The sequence below is a fragment of the Pogona vitticeps genome, chromosome 6 (genome assembly GCF_051106095.1).
Source record: "Pogona vitticeps strain Pit_001003342236 chromosome 6, PviZW2.1, whole genome shotgun sequence".
Taxonomy (NCBI): Eukaryota; Metazoa; Chordata; class Lepidosauria; order Squamata; family Agamidae; genus Pogona; species Pogona vitticeps.
In genome coordinates, this window is record NC_135788.1 from 84676601 (window position 1) to 84701513 (window position 24913).

Sequence of the window (24913 nt, forward strand, 5' to 3'; positions counted from 1 at the left end):
CCACGGCCATGCTGACTAGAGTGGGGAACCACACTTGGCGAGGCCAAAAAGGTGCAATGAAAATGGCCGGAGTCATTGAACGTCGGAGTTTGATCAAGGATCTCTGTATCAACGGGATCGGTGGAAATATGTACAAGAGACCCTGGTTCCATGGAATCATGAATGCGTCGCCGAGCGAGTGGTGACCGAGACCTGCCCGGGACGCATACCGGGAGCATTTTGCGTTGTGAGGGGATGCGAACACGTCCAGCACTGGGGTCCCCCATTGGCGGCAAAGGTCCTGGAAGACCAGAGGGTTCAGCTCCCATTCGTGAGTCTGATAATGAAGCCTGCTCAGAGTGTCCGCAAGTGTGTTGTCCTCCGTGGCTACATGGATGGCCACTGGATAGATATGATGACGGTAACACCATTCCCAAAGGAGGATGGAGAGATACAGGAGTGAATGAGAGCGGGTTCCTCCCTGCTTGTTGACATAATGCATTGTGGTAGTGTTGTCCGTCACCAGCTGAACTCCGCGGCCGTGCAGGAGAGGAAGGAAGGACTTGAAAGCCTTGATAACCGCCAGCAGTTCCAGGTGATTGATGTGGAACATGGCTTCCTGTGGCGTCCAGAGGGAGTGAATGGTGCGACGCCCGCAGTGCGCCCCCCAGCCGGACGGACTGGCGTCCGTTGTAACTTGAACGGTGAGACGGAGTGGACGAAAGGGCCGGCCAACCGTGAGATGGGGTGTGTACATCCACCACTGGAGCTGCCTGGTGAGCTCCGGGGTGACACGAAGTCGTTTCCTTTGACTGTCCATCATGGGGTCGAAAAGGGTGAGAAACCAAGATTGGAGCGACCGGAGTTTGAGGCGAGCGTGCGCGAGCGCCGGCGTCGTAGAAGACATCAGGCCGAGGAGGTGTTGGGCGTGGTGGGCTGTCACCCGAGCACCGGGAAGAAATTTCCTGATGGCTCGTCGAATCTTGTGTATTCTTTCTGGGGGAAGAAAGACTCGACCCTTTACAGCGTCCAAACAGACCCCTATGTATTGAACTGTTTTGGAGGGAATGAGCTGAGACTTCTGTTTGTTGACAGTGAGACCGAGATTGGAGAGAAGATACAGGATGAATTTTGTGTCTTTCAGGGATTGCCTTCGCGAGGTGGAGACTACGAGCCAATCGTCCAGGTAAGGGTAAACGTGAATGCCCCTGAGACGAAGGTAAGCTGCCACCGGAGCCATGACCTTGGTGAAGGTCCGGGGAGCTGTGGACAGACCAAATGGTAGGGCCTGGAATTCGTAGACCGTGTCCTGAAAGATGAACCGAAGGAACTTGCGGTGGTCGGGGTGAATAGTGACGTGAAAGTATGCGTCCTTTAGATCTATAAGGACGAACCAGTTGTTCTTTTTCAGCAAGTGCATGATGGACTCTAAGGTGAGCATCCGAAACCGCCTGGGTCGCAGGTAAGTGTTTAGGAGTCTTAGATCGAGGATGGGCCTTATGCCTCCTCCGCTTTTTGAGACAGCGAAGTAGCGGGAGTAAAACCCGCATTGTATGTCGCGAGGTGGTACTGTAGAGATGGCATCTTTTTCCAAGAGAGATGATATTTCTTCCTCTAGTGAGGAGTCGAAGGGAGAATGAGTTATGAGACCTAGCGGAGGAGATCTTATAAACTCCAGCTGGTAACCGTGCTGAATAATTTGTAGAGCCCAAGTGTCGTTTGTGATGACAGACCAGTTGTGAAGAAACGGTTGAAGACGGGTGGTAGGTGGTGAATGGGTGAAAACGGGGGGCCGAAAGTCAAAGATACTGTTTTTGTTTCCTGCCAGGTGGCTTAAAGGGTTGGCGGCGATGGGGAGGACGAGGGCGGTATCCCTGATAACCCTGGACAGAAGAAGAGGACTGGCCAGAGCGCTGCTGAGGTAGGTGCTTGTAAGGACGGTATTGCTGGGAAGATTGATACTGTCCATAAGATTTACGCCATTGAGGGCGTCGCTGTCTAGATTGAGTCTGAACAGAATAGGACTTAGCAGTTCTCTTAGCCTTGTGAAGGTCTTCCAAATGGGAGTCGGTCTTTTCGTTGAACAGCCCGGTAGCGTCGAAGGCGAGGCTCTCAACCTTTGACTTGACGTCCTCCATTATGTCAGCAGAACGGAGCCAAGCATGGCGCCGGATAGAGATGGCCGACATGAGGACTCTGGCAGAGATTTCTGCTGCATGTCTGATGGAAAGACGTTCATACTTGGATACCGTCTTAGCTTCCTCATAGGAATTAAGAAAAGCTTGCCGGGTGTCTTCAGGTATCATTTTCAACCCCGGTAACAGCTTGAGCCACAACTGTTTGTGATAAGCTCCCAACACAGTTTGATAATTTATGACTCGAAGTAGCAGGGTGACAAGGGAGTAGATTTTCCTGCCGATGAGTTCCAGCTTTTTACCCTCTTTGTCAACTGGGGTAACATGGGCTTTGGCCGAAGGCCTTGAACAGCTTGTCTCAACAATGAGTGAGTTTGGAATGGGATGCTTGAGCAGAAAATGAGTGTCAGCCCCATGAATCTTGTAGAAGTGCTCTGTGCGACGAGGGACATTAGGTGTAGTCGCAGGCTGAGCCCAGAACTCCTTGATGGCCTCCATAACCACAGGCACAAAGGCTATACTGGGGGGAGCGGTACTGTCCCTCTTGATGTCCCCAAAGAACAAGTCCTCTCCCGGAGGGGAAGGGAGATTCAAGTCCAATTTGAGCGTCTTGGCAAGCCTGGACATCATCTGAGAATAAGAAGAAAAATCCTCAGATGGAGAAGGAGCGTGAGTATCGCCAGTATCGGAAAGCACCAGATCACCAGGAGGTAAATCATGTGGTGGCAAGGGTGGGGGTTGCTCCTGATCGGAGTCAGAAGACCGCTCCGTGGACACCTCATCTGGATCAGAGGAGAAGACATCCCTCTTCTTCTTTGGAGGGGGCTTCTCGATGCCGACCTGCGTTGTCGGGGGTCGAACTGGGACCACGGATGGCGCCGAGGTGGAAGGGGCCGGTTGCGGTGGAGGGGCAACCGGTACCGTAGGAGGGTGGTCTTTGGCTCGAATAGCCCGGCGTCGGCGTCGAGGGCGGGTCGACTCCGAAGAAGAAGACACATATATGTACCGGATCTTTTTGCGGTACCGGTCTCGGGATGCGGATGTCGACGACGAAGAAGGAGACCGCGAACGGTCGCGCCGACGTCGATGGTGTTTACGACGCTTAGGGCGGTCGGAATCCGCTGAACGGGAAGAAGAGGACCGACGTCGATGCTTGCTACGACGTCGATGAGAACGGTGCTTCTTCTTAGAGCGTTTACGCTTAGAGGATTTCGAGTCCGAGCGATCGCCAGAGTCGGACTGAGTGGAAACTCGATGCCTCTTCTTCAATCGTTTCCGTCGAGGAGACTTCGACCTCGAGCGGCCGGAGGAAGGGGACCGACTCGGGGAGCCATGCTTCTCCGTGCGAGAACGTTTGCCTCGAGGAGATTTCGACCTCGAACGCACAGGTGATCGAGGTATCTTCTCTCGAGGGGATCTCGAGTCCGAGTGTACGGACGAGATCGACACGGGAGGCGACCCCTGGCCCGCAGGAAAAGGGCTATGTGGGGCAGAAGCGAGGCCAGTAGTGACAGCGACTAACTGGCTCGGTGTCGGGGAAGACCTTCCCGAAGGCGGTAACACTTCAGTACGTCGAGCAGGAGGAGGCGCGGGTGCCTCGGACGAGGCCCCGAAGCGCCTCGACAACTCCTCAAGAATCGGCGATGGGATGGAACCCGAGCTCGGAGAAAGTGGAATGGATGTCATCTTAAGCTGGGCGGCCGCCTTAGCTTTGGACGATTTCGACGGCTTAGCTTTCGGAGCCGGAGGCTCGGGGTTCGGAGCAGGAGCGGCCGATTTCGACGACGCGGATTTTTTCGACATTTTGGAAACTTTAGAGACGACTGACTGAACAGGAGCTGCTCGAGAAGTGGAAGCCATTTCCCCCTCCGAGGGCGCCGTGGAAGACAACGTTGACTCCCACAGATGAAGTTTAAGGCGCTGTTGGCGAGCCTTGAGAGCGGCCTTAGTGAAGGCTTTGCAGTGTGGGCAAGCTTTAGGATTGTGCGACTCCCCCAGACAATACAGGCAAGTATCGTGGCCGTCCTGATGGGGAATTTTGCGGTCGCACACCACACACCTGCTGAACGGCCCGGAAGGGGACATAGGGCAGTAAGGAAACCGAAACGACAAGTCCAAGGATAAGGCAGAGCAGTCCGAAAACAGTCCGAGTAAAGCCAGAAAATACACTGGGTCGTCAAGTTGAAGGGAAAAAGCGCTAGGGTAGTCCGTAAGCGAAGCTGAGGTCAAAAGCCAAAAATCAGATAGATAGATCGCAATAAACGCAGCTAAGACGAGAGGCTCCAAACCGCTAGGCGGAAAAATGGAACTGAGGGACGGTTAGGCTGGGCGTGCGCAGTAGGGGTAGTCCTAAACATTGTTACTTTTCTCTTGCAGCTAGAAAACGTTCCGAGAGGCCCAACGCTGGCGCTGGTATTAACCCCTTTGTGTGCATTCACAGAAGACCACGATGAAGAACGATGAATTCGCTTAGCGATGACTTTTTCGGAGCATATTTGCGCTCCATTTAACAATGTTTCCTATGGGTGATTTTCGCTTAGCGATTTTGGGACCATGCTTCACGTAACGATTACACATAAGACATAAGAAATTTATTTGTCATTGCACTCACAAGTGGGTGCAACGAAATGAGGTGCTCTTCCCCAAGGTAAAACTGGACAACATCACTACAAAAAAGTTAAAATATACACAACACTCAACATACAAATATAAATACCCCGTTTCTCCCAGCAATTAAAAATTCCACCAAAAACTTATGACCCCGCATTTAAACTCAATACTGCACTTGGGTAGAAGCTGTTCCTGAATCTACTTGTCCTTGCTTTCAATACCCTGAATCTCCTTCTCGATGGTAATAGTTTAAAGAGCTGATGTCCCGAATGAGAGGAGTCTTTCAGTATGTTAGATATCTTCCTCTTACATCTGTTCTGATACAATTCTTCCAAAGAGAGAAGTGAACAGCCAATGATGTTTTGGGCCATCTTAATCACCCTTTGAATTGCCTTTTTCTCTGCCACTGTGCAGCTCGTGAACCATACACAAAGACAGTAGGATAATATGCTCTCAATAGAACTCCGATAAAAGGTGGTTAACAAACTCTCAGTCAATTGTTGTTTTCTAAGAATCCTTAGAAAATACAACCGTTGTTGCGCCTTCCTGATTAACGCAGCGGTGTTTGCCCTCCAAGTCAGGTCATTTGTTATGATGGTCCCAAGAAACTTACATTCAGCCACCTGTTCCACACAAACTCCATCTATATACAGTGGCTGAATGTCTGCTCTTTTTTTCCTATAGTCCACTATAAATTCCTTAGTTTTTTGGATGTTAAATAGAAGATTGGGTTTTTTTGCACCAACGGGATAGCTGTAATACCTCATCCCGATACGCAGATCATCCCCGGAAATAAGTCCTACTAGTGTAGTGTCGTCAGCAAATTTGATAATCCTATTACTGGGATGGTTATTGGTGCAATCCGATGAATAAATGGAGAACAGTAGTGGACTGAGGACACAGCCTTATGGAGTGCCAGTGCTGAGTATCTTGTCAGTAGAGATGTAGTCATTCAGTTTAACCCTTTGTGGACGATTTGTTAAAAAATCCAAAATCCACAGACAGATAGAATCTGGAAAATCTAGATCTTTAAGTTTGACTATTAATCTGTGGGGTATAATGGTATTAAAAGCAGAACTAAAGTCCGCAAACAGCATTCTTACATAATTCCCTTGTGTTTCCAGGTGGGATAAAACCATATAAAGCACTGTATTAATAGCATCCTCAGTTGATCTATTTTCTTTATAAGCAAACTGAAGCCCATCAAAGGAATCAGGAAGGCAGGAGATAATATATTTCCGAACTAACTGCTCAAAGCACTTCATTAAGATTGAAGTTAGTGCCACCGGCCTATAGTCATTTGGACTGTTTGTAGGCAACTTTTTAGGCAGTGGAACGATGATGGAAGCCTTGAGACAGACAGGAACTGCACATAGTGTCAGGGTTCGATTAAAAATTACAGTCCATATCCCGGCTAGCTGATCAGCACAGCCTTTTACCACCCTACCAGGAATTAAGTCGGGTCCAGCTGCTTTTCTGGAATTAACCACCTTCATAGTCTGTCTCACATCCTGCTCATTCACAATGAAGGGGGGACTCTGCTGAGTAAATGATGGCAAACGAACAGTTTCAGTTTGATCGATCTTGAATAGAGCGAAAAAGTTGTTCAACTCCTCAGCCACCTCCACGCCTCCGCCCGAGGAAACCTTTTTTGCTTTATAGTTTGTTAGTTGTTGAACCCCCTGCCAAACTTGCCTCATGTTATTGCTGAGAAAGCAGTCTTCAATTCTCCTCTTGTATTCGGCCTTAGCTTGCTTAATGCCTCTCCTCAAATTCGTTCTTGCTGCACTGTAGTCTAGATCATCCCCAGACTTAAAAGCCTTATTTCTAGCATACAACAGGCGTCTAACCTTCCCGGTCATCCAGGGTTTTTGATTGGGATAAACCCGGATACGTTTATCCACTATGACAGTGTCAATACAGTGTGCCATATACCCTTAGGTTTTTGGTTACTGTGTAAAATGTTTGAAATCACAAAGTACACTTAATAAACCCTTTGTTAACCAAATTTAACTTTGTTCTGACTCTTTTTTAATTTGTTGTTGAATTTCTTTTCCCCCATTGAGATGCATTGAATGGGTTTCAATGCATTTCAATTGGGGAATCGCGTTTCGCTTAGCGATGTTTCCTATGGCAATTTTCGCTTAAGGACGGCAATCCGTTCCTATTGGAATGGATTATCCGGTTTTCAATGCATTTCAATGGGAAACCGTGTTTCGCTTAGCAATGTTTTCCCATAGAAATGATTTTTTTGGAACCAATTCAAATCGTTAAGCGAGGCACCACTGTACTGTTTGTAGGTTGTGTTTTTTCAAAAGTTTCCCCATGCGGCCTGCAACCACTTCGATGTATGGCAGAAATACTTTATTTGTGGGTGGCTGTTTTTCCTCTTCAGTTTGGTGCTGTTTTCTTGATTTGATAGCTCTTGTGGTTTCATTCTTGGTTGAACTCAGTGCTGATAAATTGAGCTTCACAGTTCCGATTTGCACGATCTACCAGTGTTTTGATTGTGCTTCTTTTTTGTCATGGGTGGTGGTTGGAGTTTTTTGTGCAGGTACCGGTCTGTTTGGATGGGTTTTCTGTAGACCTTGTGTCCAAACAGGTGGTCAGGTTTGCGTTTGACCATGACATCTAAGAAAGGGAGCTGGCCCTCTATTTCTTTTTCCATGGTGAATTATATATTTGGGTGGATGCTACTGAGATGGTTTAGAATTCTTCCAGTTTTTCTTCACTGTGGTTCCAAATTGTGAAGGTGTCATCCACATATCGGAACCAGTCTGTGGGTGCGAAGGGTGCTGAAGCCAGGACCTGTTTTTCTCCTTAAAACGATAAAAAGCTGATCGCACAGCTATAAATACTTAACTATCCCACAAAGTGCACCAGAGCACAGACAGAGTTCTGACTCCTGTCCTCTGAAGATGCCAGCCACAGACTGGTGAAACGTTAGGAAGAAAAACCTCAAGAACACAGCCAAACAGCCTGAAAAACCTACAACAACCATTGGGTACTGGTCTTGAAAGCCTTCGAGAATACATTGTAATAGAACTGCTTCTAAGAAATACATAGAAATACATACTAAGATTCAGCCCTGCAGCATACTGTGTCACTGAAAATGTTTAACTGTCTTTTTCTTCATCATCACTATACTTCCTAAGTTTGTTTCAAGAGTCACGGGCTGGTATGTTAAGCATTGTTGTTCTTATGATGTTACATCAAGAAATTTCAGATTCATGGCAACCCTATGATTTAGTGACCTCCAGAAGGAGGTAAGAACAAAACAAGATGCCAGAACTTGAAACTAATATGAACAATTCAATGTTCCTTCAGTATTTGTGTAATCTACCTCTGTTATAAGAAGTGATGAAAACTGAGCAGAGGCATATAGTATTCACTGCCTTTAAAAATTACTGCTATAAACCTGCCGAAGATGTCAAAATGGAACTTTTAAACTGATCATCAAAGATATCTTTAGATATCAGAAGCTATATAAAAATTAATATAATACAATCTAATACCATATAGAACCCTAACTAACAGCATGTCCTGCAATTAGGACAGCTATTTCTGGATGCCTACCATCATAAATTTTAACTAATTTCAACAGCTGAACCTGTATGAAATATGTTTGTTCATAAGTCCCATGGACATCAGTAGAGCAAATTTGCTAGGGGTAATGTTGAGGAAAGCTGAATAGTTCATATTTGTTTCAAGACGTGGGTAATACATCAAACCAGAGCCTGAGGAGGGGGACATTTTCAGTGTCCATTCATGTAGCACCCAGTTGCAAAACTTACTGCCATTCTGTACAACACATGAAATATGTGGGGGTTTTTCCAAGCCTTGTGCTGCTGCTGGGTCTTGTGAAATGTTCACCACTGACATATGGGGAGGTTTTTCCCAGCCCTGCACAACTACAGAGCATGAGCAACAACAAGGCTCTTGAGTCAGAACACTGATATTCTACTCCCTGTCTTTCTTCAAATGGCACAATGAGTTCTTACTCTTACACACACCAACTCCCTCCTCAGCCTTCTCTCCTGGCTGTTTGGTATGCTGACATTTCACAAGTGCTACACATATATAACACCTTCCTGCTAATGCAGTAAGCACCTGACCAGCTGTGAATAAACACCTTCCTGCTAATGCAGTGAGCACCTGACCAGCTGGGAATATGTGGAGACAGGTGTTCAAGCTTCAAAGTTAAACACTTGTATTCCCTCAGAATCCAATTGGCACTCAGACACCTGACAGTAAACAAGCAGCATGATGGCAGCAGATATATTGTAATCTGCTCATTTGACATTTTCTTCATTAAAATATCTATATAATACACTGAACATATATTGTCAAACTTCAGCAATTTTGAGAGAATTCTGTATGGAAAAGGTGGCTGGCACTAATTTTCTTCAAATTAGATATCTTTTAATTTTACTAGACCTTATTTTATCATTATAATGGATAAGCTTAACAACTCTGAAGCAGAGTGAGGAGCAATGCTGTCAAGAATGCAATGAAAAAAAATGAAAACCAGAGGTCTTGGTTTCGCTTTAAAATTCTGAGCACAAATAACAATGGCAACTCTATTTCCTGCTCTCCCACCTCAGGTTTCAATGGGCTAGCTCTATTTTATCACATTAAAAAACAACACATACCTCATAGGGAATGGTCCACAATAGGCAGTAGAGAGAGCAGGGGTGGTGGAATGAAGAAGGGAAAAATGTAAACCTTCATGCCATAAGAATTCCCATCAGTGCATTTTTGGCTTCCAGTGATCTTCCTGAGTAATAATTTGATAAAATCCTGTCTTCTTCTATTATTCTTCTGCATCTGCAAATATGCAGATGTCAATGTTTTGTAAACTTCTTAGAAAGATTATTTGTGTTTTCCAATTAACTTCAGTCCTCTTTTTCAAGAAGGTAAGAGGGTGAGAATAAAGAGGGCATCAAGCTACTCCGGTATCTGGCTGCAGAGCCTGAGGCTGAGAGTTCCTCCGTGACAGGGAGCTGGATTCAATGATCCATGGAGCCCCTTCCAGCTCTGTAGTTCTAAGATATTATACCAAATGAAAGTGCACTACTGATACAAGCACCTCCCTACACGATTCCCATATGCTTTGTGAGCCTCCCTCTGCATTTGTTCCAGGCCTATGACACTGCAATTTATTTTTAACATTCTAAAATGCTAATTGCTATGCCTCCAGAACTTTCACATAGACAGCAAATGTTACATTATAACAATTTTAAAAAAAATCCTTTTCTACTAGCTATATTGAGGAGAGTGTTCCCTGGGAAAACACAATGTTTGCTATCAAAATTAGAATTTATTTATTTTTTACTTTCATCTAAGCTGTTCAGAATTTGTTCTAAGACAGAAAAATCTATATGACCACAAATGTATGGAAGTATTTCATGCAAATATCCCCACCACAAGAATGCAATTATCATGTAATACCTTTGCTTATAAGTGTACTCAGCAATCAAGATTTCAGAAAACAGCTGAAAATAGATCCTCCCCAACTCTTCAGATAAAAGTCTTGTCTGCCTGCATTGTGCTCCTTTTGTGCACAGCCTACATGAGGTTGCCAAGCAACTAGTCCAAGTTCAGAAGCAGCCAGGCAGTGAACTGCAGCTAAATAAAGATTTAATGGAATTCTCACATCTGCAGCAGCCTGCAGTCCCTCCAAATACTGAAGAAGTGAACTGATGAACAGAAGTCAAGGCACATATCAGGTTAAGTCAGGGAGATGAAATGCTTTTTGCAACAATGTAAGCTGCTGTAAACTATACCACAAAGCACACACATGTCAAAATCTGCACAGAATTTAATGTGGAAAACTGGTATTTTGCTATTAAAATCTGTAACTACAGTATTTGAAATCTTCATGGAAGGTAATAAGAAACAACACTTCAACCCACACAACATTAATTATCTGTATCTGTCTTTCTAGTCCTCTCTACAGAGTGCTACTGCTTAACGAGATAACTGCGGAATACTGAATGCCCCCCCCCTCTCTCTCTCTCTCGTGTGTGTGTGTGTGTGTGTGTGTGTGTGTGTGTGTGAAAGAGAGAAAGAGAGAGAGAGAGAGAGAGAGCGCAAAGTCAAGTAGATACACTACAAATTCTTTCTATCTGCAGCAAGAGCAAGCAAGGCTTCATCAAAGAAGAAGAGCAGGGACGCTGATCGGGTTACTGTACCAAAATAAGATTGTAGCTTCCTCCTTGCATTTTGTGCACCACAGTCATAGCAAAAGGTGGCTGAAAATACTTTAGAGTAGATGAAGTGTGCAAGAGTTGAGATTCCTATCCTATGGTCTATATCAGTGCAACCACAGTAGTTCTTAAAGGTGTATCATTACTGTTGTACTTAAGAGTACCAATAATATTATCATCACTTTTTCAAAAAGTGAACTCAGCTGATGAGTACTTGTAGCTCCAAAGACAAAGCCAGAACAGGTCCTCTGAGAAACCAGGGGAAGATGTCATGCTCAGGAAAACCCTAAAGCATGACATATATATTTATAAATAAAATCTAAACGAGGAAAGTAACTCCTAAATTCCAAACTGTACTCCCAGTACACAACTCCAAAAAGCTGTGTTAATAATGGGGTTACCCAATTATTCATGACAGCATTTTTTTCCTTTTGCATCAAGTTCTATTCTGAATATCACATTCACTCTATTAAAGTACTTGTTTCTGAACAACAAGTTCCCTGTAGGCTATATTGAGATTTTTTGGGGATGCCTAGCTATTTGAGTTTTTCTGCTCCTCTAAGCAATGAATAAACTGTTCGTTAGTGAGCTCACAGTTACTGCCCTTTGAGAATTTGCCTCTTTTCATGTAGATAACAGCACAATACCACAACCCATTTTGATATTTGAATGTAAAGACTCAATGATGTTTAAGAGATTGTTCAATTTATCAGGAGAGCTTGCAAGCAACTTAATACAGTCCACATACATTAAGTGTGAAACATCATGACAATGTATCAGATAATCAGGCTTGTATCCTTAGCACTACTGCTGAGATGTCTACACAATAAAGCCAGGCAGAACTACAAAAAACGAAAAGAATCACCCTGAAAAATTTAATCTTCTGACAAGGCTATTGTTAGAGAGGAGCACTTTATACCTTAATTTTCTTGTAAGTTTAGATAGTAAAGTAATGATTCTATTATTCATTTTGTAGAACTGCAAAATTTCAAGCAATGAGTGCAGCACAAAATCAAATTCCTTTTGATGACCAATATAAGCAAATATCAAATTTCTGGAGTTCCTTCAAGCTCGGTTCAATATGAAGGAATAAATACAGAGCAATTCCTTACAGTCATAGAATTTCTTAATGCAGTCTGTTGGTCTGTTAGTATGCAGCTGCATTGAAGAAAACTGTAAATGTTTTGGGAAATAATTGATGTAAACAGATTGTAAACTGTGCATAAATGGGTGATAGGCTAGTAGTTTTGGGGATCAGAATAATAGTCAGATCTATACAGGGATGAGTTATTCCTTGTTGTTTTGCTGCAGAGGAAAAGCTGATCTCTGTGTTTGGATCTCAGCTTTTCCTACACAACATACTAAAAAAAATTTCAAATACGAAGTTAAAGAATATGCCCTTTTTCTCTGAAAACTTTGGATTCAGTGATGGGATTAACAGAATTTATCTATCTTAGAATCAGAAATAAGTGTCTTAAACAGTCAGATCTGCCTTAGACAGACCACGTTCCAAAGTCAACAATACAATGACATATTCTATCTTCACAAAGGGAGCATACAGTGGTATAGTCACATAAAATAAATGTGGGAAATGTTAAGCAGACCAGTTTTCCCGGGGCGTATTTCATGAAATGTTCTTTTTACATCATAAGGATCAATTTGAGAATTTATTTGTCAATGTGAATGTAATACATAGAAAATAAACTAAAAATCTTGGGAAAAACAAAAGTATACTGGAAGCTAAAATAGAATAGCAAAGAAAGTATGCAGGAAGAGGAGTACTCATATACGCAGCTGCATGACAGAAAAGCTGATAAAGTACGACAGAGATGTATAACATTACATATGTTGTAGAGAAATAGGAAGAAGCCAATCTCAGAAGCCAATCCCTCTCAGAAGCCAATCCTACTGAATGATGGGAGATTCAGCAAAGATAAAATCATATTTGTTCACGCAGCACAAACTCTTAAACCACAGAATTTATTATATGATGTAGTGATGACCAGCAACTTGGACAGCTTTAAACAGGTATTGAACAAATGGAACTTGGTGTTCCTAGTAGACGGATTTAGAGTGTATGCCCTCTAGTGTCAAAGAAAGTAGTGTATCACAAATGGGTGCCCAAATGGGAAAGGATTTGTTGTAGAAAACTGGCTGATGGAAAGCAAGAACAGAATGCTGGATTAGATAGCCATTTAGTCTGATTCAGTATTGCTCTTCTCAAGCTGTTAAGGGGTCACTGCAATAATCACTAGCACATAAGACTCTGTAGAAGTTTGCAGCAATACATATCAATGCCTTGAATTTTCCATATACTCAGTTACTGGCCCAGCAAAGATACGCTGTCACCTGTGTAATAAATACTATTTTGTAAAATTTAGCTCTTCAACATCTCAACTGAGTTAGCACCTATCTGCCAAAATTAAAGACTGCCAGATCTGACAAGCACACAACACATACTATAAATGAAGGGAGGACCAGTATTGCGAGGCCGGCTCGAAGAAGTGTGTGCTGAAAAATAAATGACTCCCAAAGACAGAAGACTTCGCTTTGTTTAGCTCTTTCAGTTTGCTGGGGAGAGACTGTTCTTTCTCTTAGCTGGGGAGAAAACTGAACTGCCTCACAGCTTCTCTCTGCCTTGTTCTTCTATTTTCTCTTTCGGTTTCTCCCTCAGCTTTATCAGCTCAGCTCTCTCCAGCCACTGTCAGAGTGATTTATTGCCTATAAGAACGCCTACTTTCAGCAGTTTCAGCCTATCAAACAGCTTATACAGCAAAACCTATCCTATTACAATGCAATAGGAAATGAGGAAATATGCTTCTTCCTGTTGCCTATAGATATATGGAGAGTACATAGATTTATAGATATAGCTACATACAATAATAAACTCTCTTTTCTGCTGCTGCAGAACCATTTCCCAACATTCCCTCCGTTGTTTATTTAAGCAAAGGATTATAGTCATCTAGCCTGATACAATCGCTTAGGGCTAAGAGAATCTGATGGGATGGTTCAACGACAGTAGGATAGCAGTGTAGATACAAGAGCAGGCAAACATTGAATAACGCAACATTAAAAAATTACAATTATAATAATGATATACATAACAAGGGTATGCAACCAGGTCCGCTAACATGACATCTAAAGCTTGGCGATTCTGCAAAGCAACTGAACGTAGTTCGCTGAGCTCTGAATTTACAAGCTTTGAAGCACGGATGGTATCATTAAACATGGCTTCAGTGAAATTAGATAACTTTAGTAAACTGCGATAATTCCAGGTAGCGCCAATAAAAGGAGCAAATAGCGTGATAAACCCTCTGGTAGCAACAGGAAAGGAATTCAGGTCGAGGTTGCGCCAATTATGAACACGACCCAAAACAACAAGTGAAGCATGTTTGGTAACAGCAGGAACCAAGAAACCCACAGTGCAAGTTCCACACCAGTAAGCAGGAATAAACTTAGGGATAGAATCATCAAATGCACGTTGAATACAAAATGTAAGGAATGTGTTCCAGAGTAGACCAAGCTTCCCACTCTTAGCAGTGGTAACTGTACCACCGCAAGATAACAAGGAAGTGGTACCATTAATTTGCAGAGTTAAATTACAGCCTATGTAGTCATAGCCAGACAGCAGTGATTCTTGAATCATGAAGGTACGGTTGCACAAAGGGAACGTACCAACCTTCACAGTGGCATTGGAGGAGGAAAGGTTACCTGCACGAAAACACCAAGATGCAGCAATACTAGCTCCTAGACCTAAAGGTATAGTGTGGGACATATTAAGGGTGTGACGAGGATACTAACATTATTGGCATTGGAACGCCTATATATAAACCACAGAAAAAGCATTGCTAGGAATGTGAGCACAAATATAACAGTTAGTCCAATTCAGAATTTCAGACACCTTACTTATCTCTTTAAAATAATAATTGTCCTGCCATGGTCCTAAAGAAATACTCTGACCGCAGGAAAAGATCAATAATAACACTAAGCACATTATGAGTCCACAATGTCCTTTGGAAGCGCAGTGCGCCATGGTCGAACACATCGTGCAGGAATCCACACAGCTCCTTTGTCCAAAGCAATCGCCGCATATCCACGTCCCCAGGTGATCAGCTCGGCCGGGCCCTTCCAGGTAGGGTCCGGTGGCTGACGATATGACACCAAGGGTCGCGGCAGCTGCTCCTGGGACCTAAAATGAAGCTCAACAGGAGTGTGGTTCCTATTGTGAGGAAACAGCAAAAAGTTTAATGTGTACAATACATGAGCAACAGCTATAGGGATGTCAACTACAGGAACATTCTTCCCAGAGGTCTGTTTCTGAAGAAGGGATTTAAAGGTTAAATGAGCACGCTCTACAATTGCTTGACCTGTAGAGTTGAAAGGAATCCCATGTTTAAGCCTAATTCCCCATTGTTTACAAAATTGAGAAAAGGCATCTGAAACATAAGCCGGCCCATTGTCAGTTTTGATCAAGTCTGGTCGGCCCATGACAGCAAATGTGCGAACACAATGCTGGATGACGTGTCTAGTAGTTTCTCCTTTCATTGGTGTCGCCCAAATAAAACCTGAATAAGTGTCAACAGTGAGATGAAGCTTAGAGAATGGGGACAACAATGGAGTATGAGTTACGTCCATTTGCCAAATCTCATTAGAATGTTCTCCACGGGGGTTAACAGCATCAAAAGGCAGATTCAAAGGAGAGGTAGTACAGGATGAACAGGCTGAGATGATGTCCCGAGCTTGAGCCATGGGAATATTAAACTGTTTATGAAGAGTCTTGGCAGATTGATGAAACATCCCATGCGAAGAAATAGGATCATCAAAAAGGTGAAAGGTCTCCAGGATGTCATGTAAAAATGAATCCGCCACCGCATTTCCCTGGACAAGGAACCCAGGCAAATTAGAATGGGAGCGAATGTGAAAAACAAAACACTGATTGATGCGTGACTGAAGCAGAGACTGCAAAGTGGAAAACAAGTCATACAGTTCCTTGTCCATCGAGGGAGCAAGATAGGAGAAAGGCAAATGCAACAGTAGTCGAAATACGTACTGAGTGTCCACAATTAGGTTAAAGTCCTGGTGAGCAAATATTTGAAAGGCAAGAATAACAGCAGCAAGTTCCGATCGTTGAGCAGAAGTATGAGAAGATGTAAATTGAGGAACCCAGTTACCACTTTCGTCCTGCCAGGTGACAATGCCCTTGCTTGGTGAGCCATCCGTGAACACGGTAGTCGCTGTAGGCAATGGATGATCTGGAAAGCAAGTGGTTAAAGTATAGGGAACAAGAGACAGCAAAGTTATACGTTTGTCCTTTGGAGGATTAGGAATGATTTTGCCGAGAAAGTCGGCGTATGCAATTTGAAAATCAACTGAATTTTGTAGAAGATGTTCAGCATCCCCTTGCCTGAAAGGAAAATAAACACAGTCAATATCAGAACCAATCAACTGAACACAACGAGAACGGGCCTTAGAAAACAGGTCTGCCACAGCTGTGACAAATGGATAGAGTTTGCGAGAAGGTGTGTGAGGAAGATGCAACCATTCAATTATGGCAATCCTTTCAGATGTGACAGGAGCATACAGGATGGCTGTAGGGAGTGAAGGAGTAGATAAAATAGCACATGAAAGACGAGAAGAGTCTGGAGGTAGTCGATCAACGGCTTGAAGTTTAAGGCGGTGAGAAACAAGTTGAAACGCTTGCTTCATTGGCTCCGTGATAGGAATGACATCCGCCGGCGATGTGTGACCAGAGAGAGCGTCGAATAATGGAGAAAGTTCTTTTGTGGTAAGAGCCAGGAAAGGTCTAGCCCAATTAATATTTCCTAGTAGGCTTTGTAATTGTACTAAGGTCAGAGTAGATGGAATCTTCAGTTGAGGAAGCTTTGGTATAGATGCTTGTTGTGCTGCAGCATACATAGCTGCCTTATGAGAAATAGACCCCACATTTTGACAGACTCTTAACATATCCTGAATAGTGGTTTCTGGGTTGCTATAAATGGGAGTCAGTGCCTTTCTGCAGTCATCATTAGCATTTTCAAAGGCCAGCTGTTTTTGAAGCATAGAACGTGCCTTATGGTTATCAATTTGCCTTTCTATTGCTGTAATCAGGTGACTAACAAAGTCAGAGAATGATTCTGTAGGGCCTTGTCGAATGGTTGTAAACCCAGGTGATGGCCCCTCAGTAGACACTGGCAACTTGGCCCATGCTTTTTTCATAATTTTGGCAAGCTGGTCAATGGCAAGGTCTGAAAGGCCAAGTTGTTGGGCTGTTGTTTGAAACTGCCCATCACCAATAAGTTGATCCCTGGTAACCCTGTTTATGACTGCTTGGTTTGACTGGGCATTTTGTTCAGCTTGCTCCGTTGCCAAGTGTCGCATTTCATCCAAAATTAACAGCGACTGAGCTGGAGGCAATAATGAACGAACAACCAGTTTCCAATCATTAGGTGTCAGCTTCTGTTCTGACAAATTTTCCAGTAAGGCTTTGGTGTAGGGTGCATGAGGGCCATATTCTTTAACAGCCTGCAACAAGTCCTTGATCAGTTTCATTGGGATGGGTTCATATCGGTCCGGGACCGCGGCTGCACCAGGGATCGCAGCATTCCCGCCCGCAGCAGGAATTGCAGCGACAGCAGGGGTCCCCCGGATGATGGGAAATGCAGAAATCATTGGGTGTGCTGTATCCCCAGAGTCAATTAGCGCAGCGGACAGAGAAGCTGCAATCGGGGTTACCACAGGGGTTGTTCTTAAAGGTGCATTGTGGTCATTTTGTAGAAATAGGTCAGGAGTGCTAAAGTCATCATTGTCCAGTCTATCAGGAGGCTTCTTCCTACTGTGGTAGGAATCATACTGAGAAGGCAATGGAGGTGCAGAAGGCAATAGGGATGCACTAGGTGCTGGAGGTAGTATCTGTGGCAAAGGAGGGTACATGGACATGGCCCCACATTCCATTTGTTGATTGAAAAGGATGTTCCTTGGGGAAAGATACTTAAGAGAAGCCCTCACTTTGCACCAACGAAAAAGAATGCGTGAAGTAATTTTTGGGTCGTTTTGAAATGTGCTCCCAATCTTCATCCATTGTTCTAAGTCAAGGGTGCCACTCTCAGGGACCCATGGACAACATGAATATATGGCCAAAACTAAGTCTTCCAGCTCTTTCTTTGTGGCTGGGTGGCCATGGCTTGTAATTAGAAAGAACAGTTCATCTACGAAAGCCTTTTGGTCTTGGGATAATCCTGAGCCCATTGTATGTATCTGAATTTGACCAACCTACTCACCCTTTGGGATCCTTTAAAAGGATGATTAGCGCGCTAAGCTCGTGCAGAGCGAGGTGATAGGGCAGAACACAAGTACCGTCGTTCTGTGGTCGTAACTGAAGATTGATGGCCCTTTTCTTACGTTCGATCACACGGGAGCACCACTTATTGCGAGGCCGGCTCGAAGAAGTGTGTGCTGAAAAATAAATGACTCCCAAAGACAGAAGACTTCGCTTTGTTTAGCTCTTTCAGTTTGCTGGGGAGAGACTGTTCTTTCTCTTAGCTGGGGAGAAAACTGAACTGCCTCACAGCTTCTCTCTGCCTTGTTCTTCTATTTTCTCTTTCGGTTTCTCCCTCAGCTTTATCAGCTCAGCTCTCTCCAGCCACTGTCAGAGTGATTTATTGCCTATAAGAACGCCTACTTTCAGCAGTTTCAGCCTATCAAACAGCTTATACAGCAAAACCTATCCTATTACAATGCAATAGGAAATGAGGAAATATGCTTCTTCCTGTTGCCTATAGATATATGGAGAGTACATAGATTTATAGATATAGCTACATACAATAATAAACTCTCTTTTCTGCTGCTGCAGAACCATTTCCCAACAGACCAGTGAGCCCTCCTAGTTAAAGGGATATGAGATATTGCTGGGCTAAAGCAGGCCAGCTTTCCCTCTTTGAATGGGGTGGGGCTCTGCATGCATGCTTACCAGGGCAGTAGGCATCAAGGTCCAGTTTGGGTGCTGAAGTAAGAGTTGGTGAGCCAAGCTCAGATTCTGGGATTCGAGGGCTCTCAACAAATTTTGCCTTCCTTAGTGGAGCTTAAGAAGAGGGAAACAGAAAGAAAAGTAATAAGAAAGAGAACAATGAATAACAAATGGAAGCACTTAAGTAAACAAGTTTATGTCAGGATCAGATCAAGTTCCATTTTTAATGCCAGAAGAGGAAATGCTGCATTCTTCAGAAAAGAGATGTATCACATTAAAAAGGTAAAATGAGTATAGATAGTTGATCTTTCACACAACATTTTCACTACTGCTTTCTGCAAATTACTGGATGAAAGACATCTTCTGCTGAGAAAAAAAAATACTTAATACCCCTCCCCCTAATAACAATGTTCACACTATCTCTGAAGACACAAAGAGATGTGATTGTGCAACCAACAGTACTAATAATTTCTGCCAAACTTCTGCCATAAGTTCTGTCAAAGGTTGCATTCCCTTGGGCATAATCTGTTGGAGGCTACATGCCAGAGTTGGGCAGTGCCAAGGCCAAAACTGGACAAGGCCATAACATAATCTTTCTTTCTCCTAAAATGTATCAAATATTTTATGTCATTTCTCAATAACTTGAGACATGTCTCTTGCATGAGTGGGTTCTGTTCGGATTTTCTGTTTTGTTGGTTTGTTTTTATTTTTGTTTTGTTTGTGTGTGTGTTTCCTACCTTGCTTTAGACCATTAGTCCCCACCCCCTACCCCAAGAAAATTGAAGGGAATACGATTAATCCGCATTAACCATATAGGAAAGCAGTTTTCTTTTCTTTTCTTTTCTTATGAAATAGGCTTCACAGAAATGTGCAAAGTCTACTTGCCCAAAGACCCTAGAGCAGGGCTGGACAAATTCTAGGAGGCAATACCCAATGCACTGAGATTGGGACAGGGCACCTCAACCCTCTGGTGTCCCTAACCTGAGATAGCTCATTGCACTCACTTCCAGACTTTTTAAAAGCATACAGAACCCAAACTAAGGCTTCGTGGAGATTACCTGAAAGAGCCGACTGCATCTCTTATACAGCAGTGGGTCCCAACCTTTTTGACACCAGGGACTGGTTTAGTTGAAGACCATAATCCCAAGGACCGGTGTATGTGTGTGTGTGAATGCGTGCTTGCGGGAGGTGTGCATGCATTTGTGCATGTGGGTGTATGTGCGTGCATGTGGGAGAGGCATGTGGGCATGTGGGGTGCATCTGTGCAGGCAGGTGTATGTGCGTGCATGCGTGTGGGAGTCCTTCAGCCCTCGTAGATCTGTCTTGTCAGCCTGGTCCTTCCAAGGCCACAGACTGGTCCACAGCCCAGGAGTTAGGCACCCCTGCCTTACAGGAAACAATCATTCATTTCAGGCCAATTTTTTTAAAATTCAGCAGTTGGAGGATTGAGGCCACATGGGGGCTACTGTGCAGGCAGCTACACTGGCTGCACTGTCCACTTCTGCCCTAGAGAGATTATATTGACCAATATACACCAATCAACATCAGTACTAATAAGTCCATGAAATTCCTTCAAGTATTTGAAAATAATAAATTTCTACAGCACCTCACTGTTCTATCAGGGTGACAATGCCCTTCTGGGGATATAACTACACAAATGTTCATTTGTGGAGAATGTTAAAACTTAAAGTATGCTACAAAAATATTTGCTCCAATTAATTCATCATAGTAAAATCTGTGCCTTAGAAACAAGATAATTGTGTTGTTTGTTCATTTGAACCGTGTGAAAAGACTTGGTTCTTACCGTAGCTTTGGTTCTTCAGGCAGTGATCCATGTATCCACACAAAAAGGGTCTGTGCATGCATGAATACCAGTTTGGAAAGTTCCAGAGCCTCAAAAATGAAAGTGTCTCTTTGCCTATACCAGAGGTCCTCAACTACGGCCCGAGGGCCACATGTGGCCTGCTGAGGATATTTATATGGCCTGCCAGGTGTTTATGCCGCTGCTGCCTGTCTGTCATTTTTTTTACATAAGGACGGTCATTGGTGGAAGAGGGAGAGGGGGCGGTGGCGGCGGCCGATTGGCTGGCTGAAGCGCTGGATCATGAGAATTGTTGTCCGGCTGCAATCTAGCTTCAGGTGGTGAGAGGAACCGAACAGCACAGCCGGACTACAACTCTCATCTCCCATGATTCAGAGGAAGCCATGGCATTTGGGAGGGCCACCTGAGCGGTGACTTGTGGGCAGTGAAGGTCGGAAGCGGGAGTGCAAAGAGCGGGAGAGTGAGTGCAAGAAATGGAGGCATCACAGTGCAGAGGCAGCTTGAAGGAAGCTGGGAGCATTATTACCTCAGTGTGAGCCTGAGATAAAAGCGGAGTTTCACCAATCAGATTGCAATGATAGGCATTGCAGTCTGTATGTCTCTGTGTGGGCAAAGTTATTGCTGGTATATTGTTTTTCTAGCGTTGTACAGTCCCAGGCTTCCAGCGCTATCAGGGCAGCCCTTCGGGAGAAGCCGGGCGGCGGTGGAGCAAGGCGGGAGCCGATCCGGCGTTTCCGCCCCACCGCGTGGCTTCTCTGCTGCCGGAACCACCATCGGGGCAGCCTTTTCGGAGAAGCCGGGCGAGGGGGATGGCCACAAGAGAAGTTGGTATTTGAGTCATAGAGAAAGAGGCTAGCAGTTTGAAGACTGGAATGTGTAATGACTTCACAATTCATTCTGTCATTATAAGATGAGAGGTCCTCTGAAAGAGAGAGGAGCAGGATCCTGTATGTCAGAAACAGGTGACGATTCCAGGACAGCAACAGAGTCCCTCCCTCCCCCTCTTCTGAATCAGAGTCAAACAAGTTGTCATCAGGCTGTCTTTCTCTTGCAGGAGCTGCAGGTGTTGCCAGCAGCTGATGAAGATCATGAGGAGGCTGCACAGCAAGTAGAAAGTCCGGATTGCAGGATGGGCTGGGGGAGGCAAAAGCACTTCAGGAGAAGCAAGACGAAGAGCCACAGCGTAGGTAGCTAGTTGGGGAGAGCTAATCTGGCAACACTGCCCCTGCTGGAGGCATAGTACAGGAGATTGCTGGGGCTGGTATTCATGCCTTGGTGAAGCTCAAGATCAAGAGTGGTTTCAGGACCCATGATGATTGAAGGAGTCACAATACTGGGTCACGGTAATTGGTCTTGAGGGCTGGTAGCATGGTGATGATGAATGTGTGTATGAGATCAAGATCTGCTATGGTCCCAAAATTGGTGATGGCTCCTGCGTGATGGAGATGGCCATCCCATATTGCCTTACACAAAGCAGTGCGGGAAGAAGAAAGGCATATACCGTGTTTCCCTGAAAATAACACAGGGTCTTATATTAATTTTTGCTCCAAAAAACCATTAGGGCTTATTTTCAGGGGAGATTTTATATTTTTTTTCATGTACAACAATCTACATTTATTCAAATACAGCCACATCTTCTTCTTCTGACTGCTGCACAATGGTAGAGGCCAAGGTTTCACTTAAATGGGGCTTATTTGGGGGGAAACAGGGTAGTGCACATCTTCATGGTATCAAGAATCCAGTGAAAGAGACTGCAAAAAGTGTGGACAATACTGGTGTGCCACAGATCATGAAGCTGAGTGCAATCTTGATCTCCCGTCACCTCTCTTATGGTGTCTTGCCTGGTGTGATCGTTGGGTCAGGGACAGAGATCTGGATTTTGATCTGTGCCTATCCACTGACATGGGAGGAAGCAAGGACTGCTCCTGGATAGAGATTGAAGGTCACTCTCAGGGAAGCGGCAACACTCTGCACAGAGGGGCTAAGGCACTCACCCTCCATAATGAAGACCATATATTGGGTGTCGGTGATATGGGCAGAGGTTGGCTCTCTGATAGGCAATCAAGGATCCAAGGAAGTTCCAGCATGTTCAGCATCATGAGGTTGCCATTTCTTCCTCTGCTTAATCATCTTGATATCATAGGTTGCTGGATGCTTTTTGCTTCTGTACTCCAATTTTTTTTTTCAATTTCGATGTGGTTTTGAAGTCGAAGGGGCATCTGGTTCCAAATCCAGAGCTGCTCCCAACAAAGCTATTTGGTCCATCTACTTGGAAATGGTGGTTTGGCGGCTCCAATGTGCTCTAGGAGTTGGATCTGAGGCCTGGAGGGATTGTTCCCAAAAGAAGGAACAGAGTTGAAACTGGTGGTTAAGAGTAAGGGTGGAAAAGCTCTGACAGATTTTGCAGGACTGGATGAAGTGACCTTCTCCCAAACAAAAAAGGAGTGGCATATTTCTTCATCAAGGCCAAGGTCATAAATTGTCAAAAAAGGGAATGGCTAGAAAGGGGGGGAAGGGATGGGAAGGAAAGGTAGCTGAAAACTAACACTCCCCCCTCCCCTCTTTTCAGCTGTTTACGAGAAGAAAGGATAATGAGAAAAAAGGTAAGAAGGGAAGGAAGGGAACTTACCGTATTTTTTTGCTCCATAAGATGCACTCCCCCCCCCAAATAGTGGGAGAGAAAGTATGTGCATCTTATGGACTGAATACAGTAAAAAAGAGGTTCAACCACCACCACCCAGAAGCCCCCCAATGCCATGCTGGGAGGCCTCTGAACTACCACCAGAGATTGCTTGCTGTTTGGACCTCACCATACCGCACTGCTGGCTTTCTAGGATCTGCTTCGTGGAGCCCACCTGGAAAACCAGCAAGGCCAACAGGCCTATGGCAGCAGGCAGTGAAAACAGCCAAGGACCAAAGGGGAAAGAGTAATTCTAGAAAAACCAGGGGAAACCACAAACACAATCCCCCACTTAGGCAGTTGATTTTCCCATATTTGGGGAAATCACAGGGGTCAGCACATCCAAAGTGCAATAGACGAGCCTCACCCTGGGAAAACCACTTTGATGATCATGGTATCTCCCCTGCCAGGTATGAGTTGGAATGGCCCCTGAACCTCCTGCCCCTTTCTGTGCCCTGTCCCCCAAAGGCACGGTGACCTCCGGCTGCACCTCCTGATCAGAACAGGGCTGCACAGCCCCAGTCCCGAAAGAGGCCAAGAGAGCTACTCAGTGTTTTGGGGTGCCCCACAGGACCCCCATCAGGGGCTGGATGTTCCTCCCACAATCCTCCAGTGCACAGATATTAGCATATATGCGGGGAAGGCAGGGAAAGCGGGGAAATTCAAACTTTCAGTTAGTGAAGAGGCTGCTTGTCTGCTACCTTGCTAGTCCAAGCAGTTAGAGAGCTGGGAGAGAGACCTGGGACTGCCTGGTATTGTCATTCTAAAATGCAAAATTTAGTTTAAAAGCTGTTTGTTTGGGGTTAGTGCTTGGGTGAAAAGGTGCTCGGTTTGAGTTGAAACCTGCTTGTGTAGAAACGTGCATACCAGTACTTGCTTTAAAAGTTGCCTAGGAAGTGTTCAGACCAGTGCCGATCAGCTGTTAGGTGGGGAGAGGGGAGGGGAAAGGAGCAGGAGCGGAGAAGAGCACAAAATGGCTGCCGTCTGCCAGCTGCCTGCTGGCTTTTAGCTGTTTGAGGCTCTTTTTTGGCTGTTCTGGGGTCTACCAAGGCACTGTGAAGAGCAAGGCTCAGTCTACAGTACCTGGTAAGTACCTTTCTTTTAAGTTTTTTAAAGTTTCTGACCTCCCCACCCCCCATAAAAATGCATTAATTAATTTTCAATGCATTTCTATCGGAAATTTGGATTCAACTTGCAAACTTTTCAACTAGTTCTGGGCATCTAATAGAGAATGTATTTCCAAAGGGTGTTGCAGCAAGGAAACTAACTGTGCCTCGTGACTTCTAACTGGATTACAGTACCTGCTTCCTGATTTCAGCTACTATTTATTTATTTTATTTATTTATTGGACTTATATACCGCCCCATAGCGCTACAAGCACTCTCCGGGCGGTTTACAATTTTAATTATACAGGCTACACATTGACCCCCCCAGCAAGCTGGGTACTCATTTTACCGACCTCGGAAGAATGGAAGGCTGAGTCAACCTTGAGCCGGCTATCTGGGATTTGAACCC

At 44.6% G+C, this 24913-nt stretch overlaps 1 protein-coding gene and 1 pseudogene across 14 annotated transcripts in view; both read right to left on the reverse strand.

Annotated features, from left to right (window-relative positions):
- The window catches only part of TANC2 (tetratricopeptide repeat, ankyrin repeat and coiled-coil containing 2), a 297308-nt gene that overhangs the window by 139475 nt on the left and 132920 nt on the right, over nt 1-24913 (reverse strand). For 8 of the 14 annotated variants that reach the window (XM_078377733.1, XM_073004053.2, XM_078377730.1 and 5 more), the window contains one exon: nt 18900-19010. The exons of 5 other annotated variants lie outside the window; for them this stretch is intronic. In XM_078377733.1, the coding sequence (XP_078233859.1) occupies nt 18900-19010 (111 nt within the window). Of the gene's footprint in view, nt 1-9376; nt 9552-18899; nt 19011-24913 lie in introns of all 14 variants that reach the window. One more of the 14 variants, XM_078377738.1, reaches the window with a different exon arrangement.
- On the reverse strand, nt 23662-23816 carry LOC140701490 (U1 spliceosomal RNA; annotated as a pseudogene).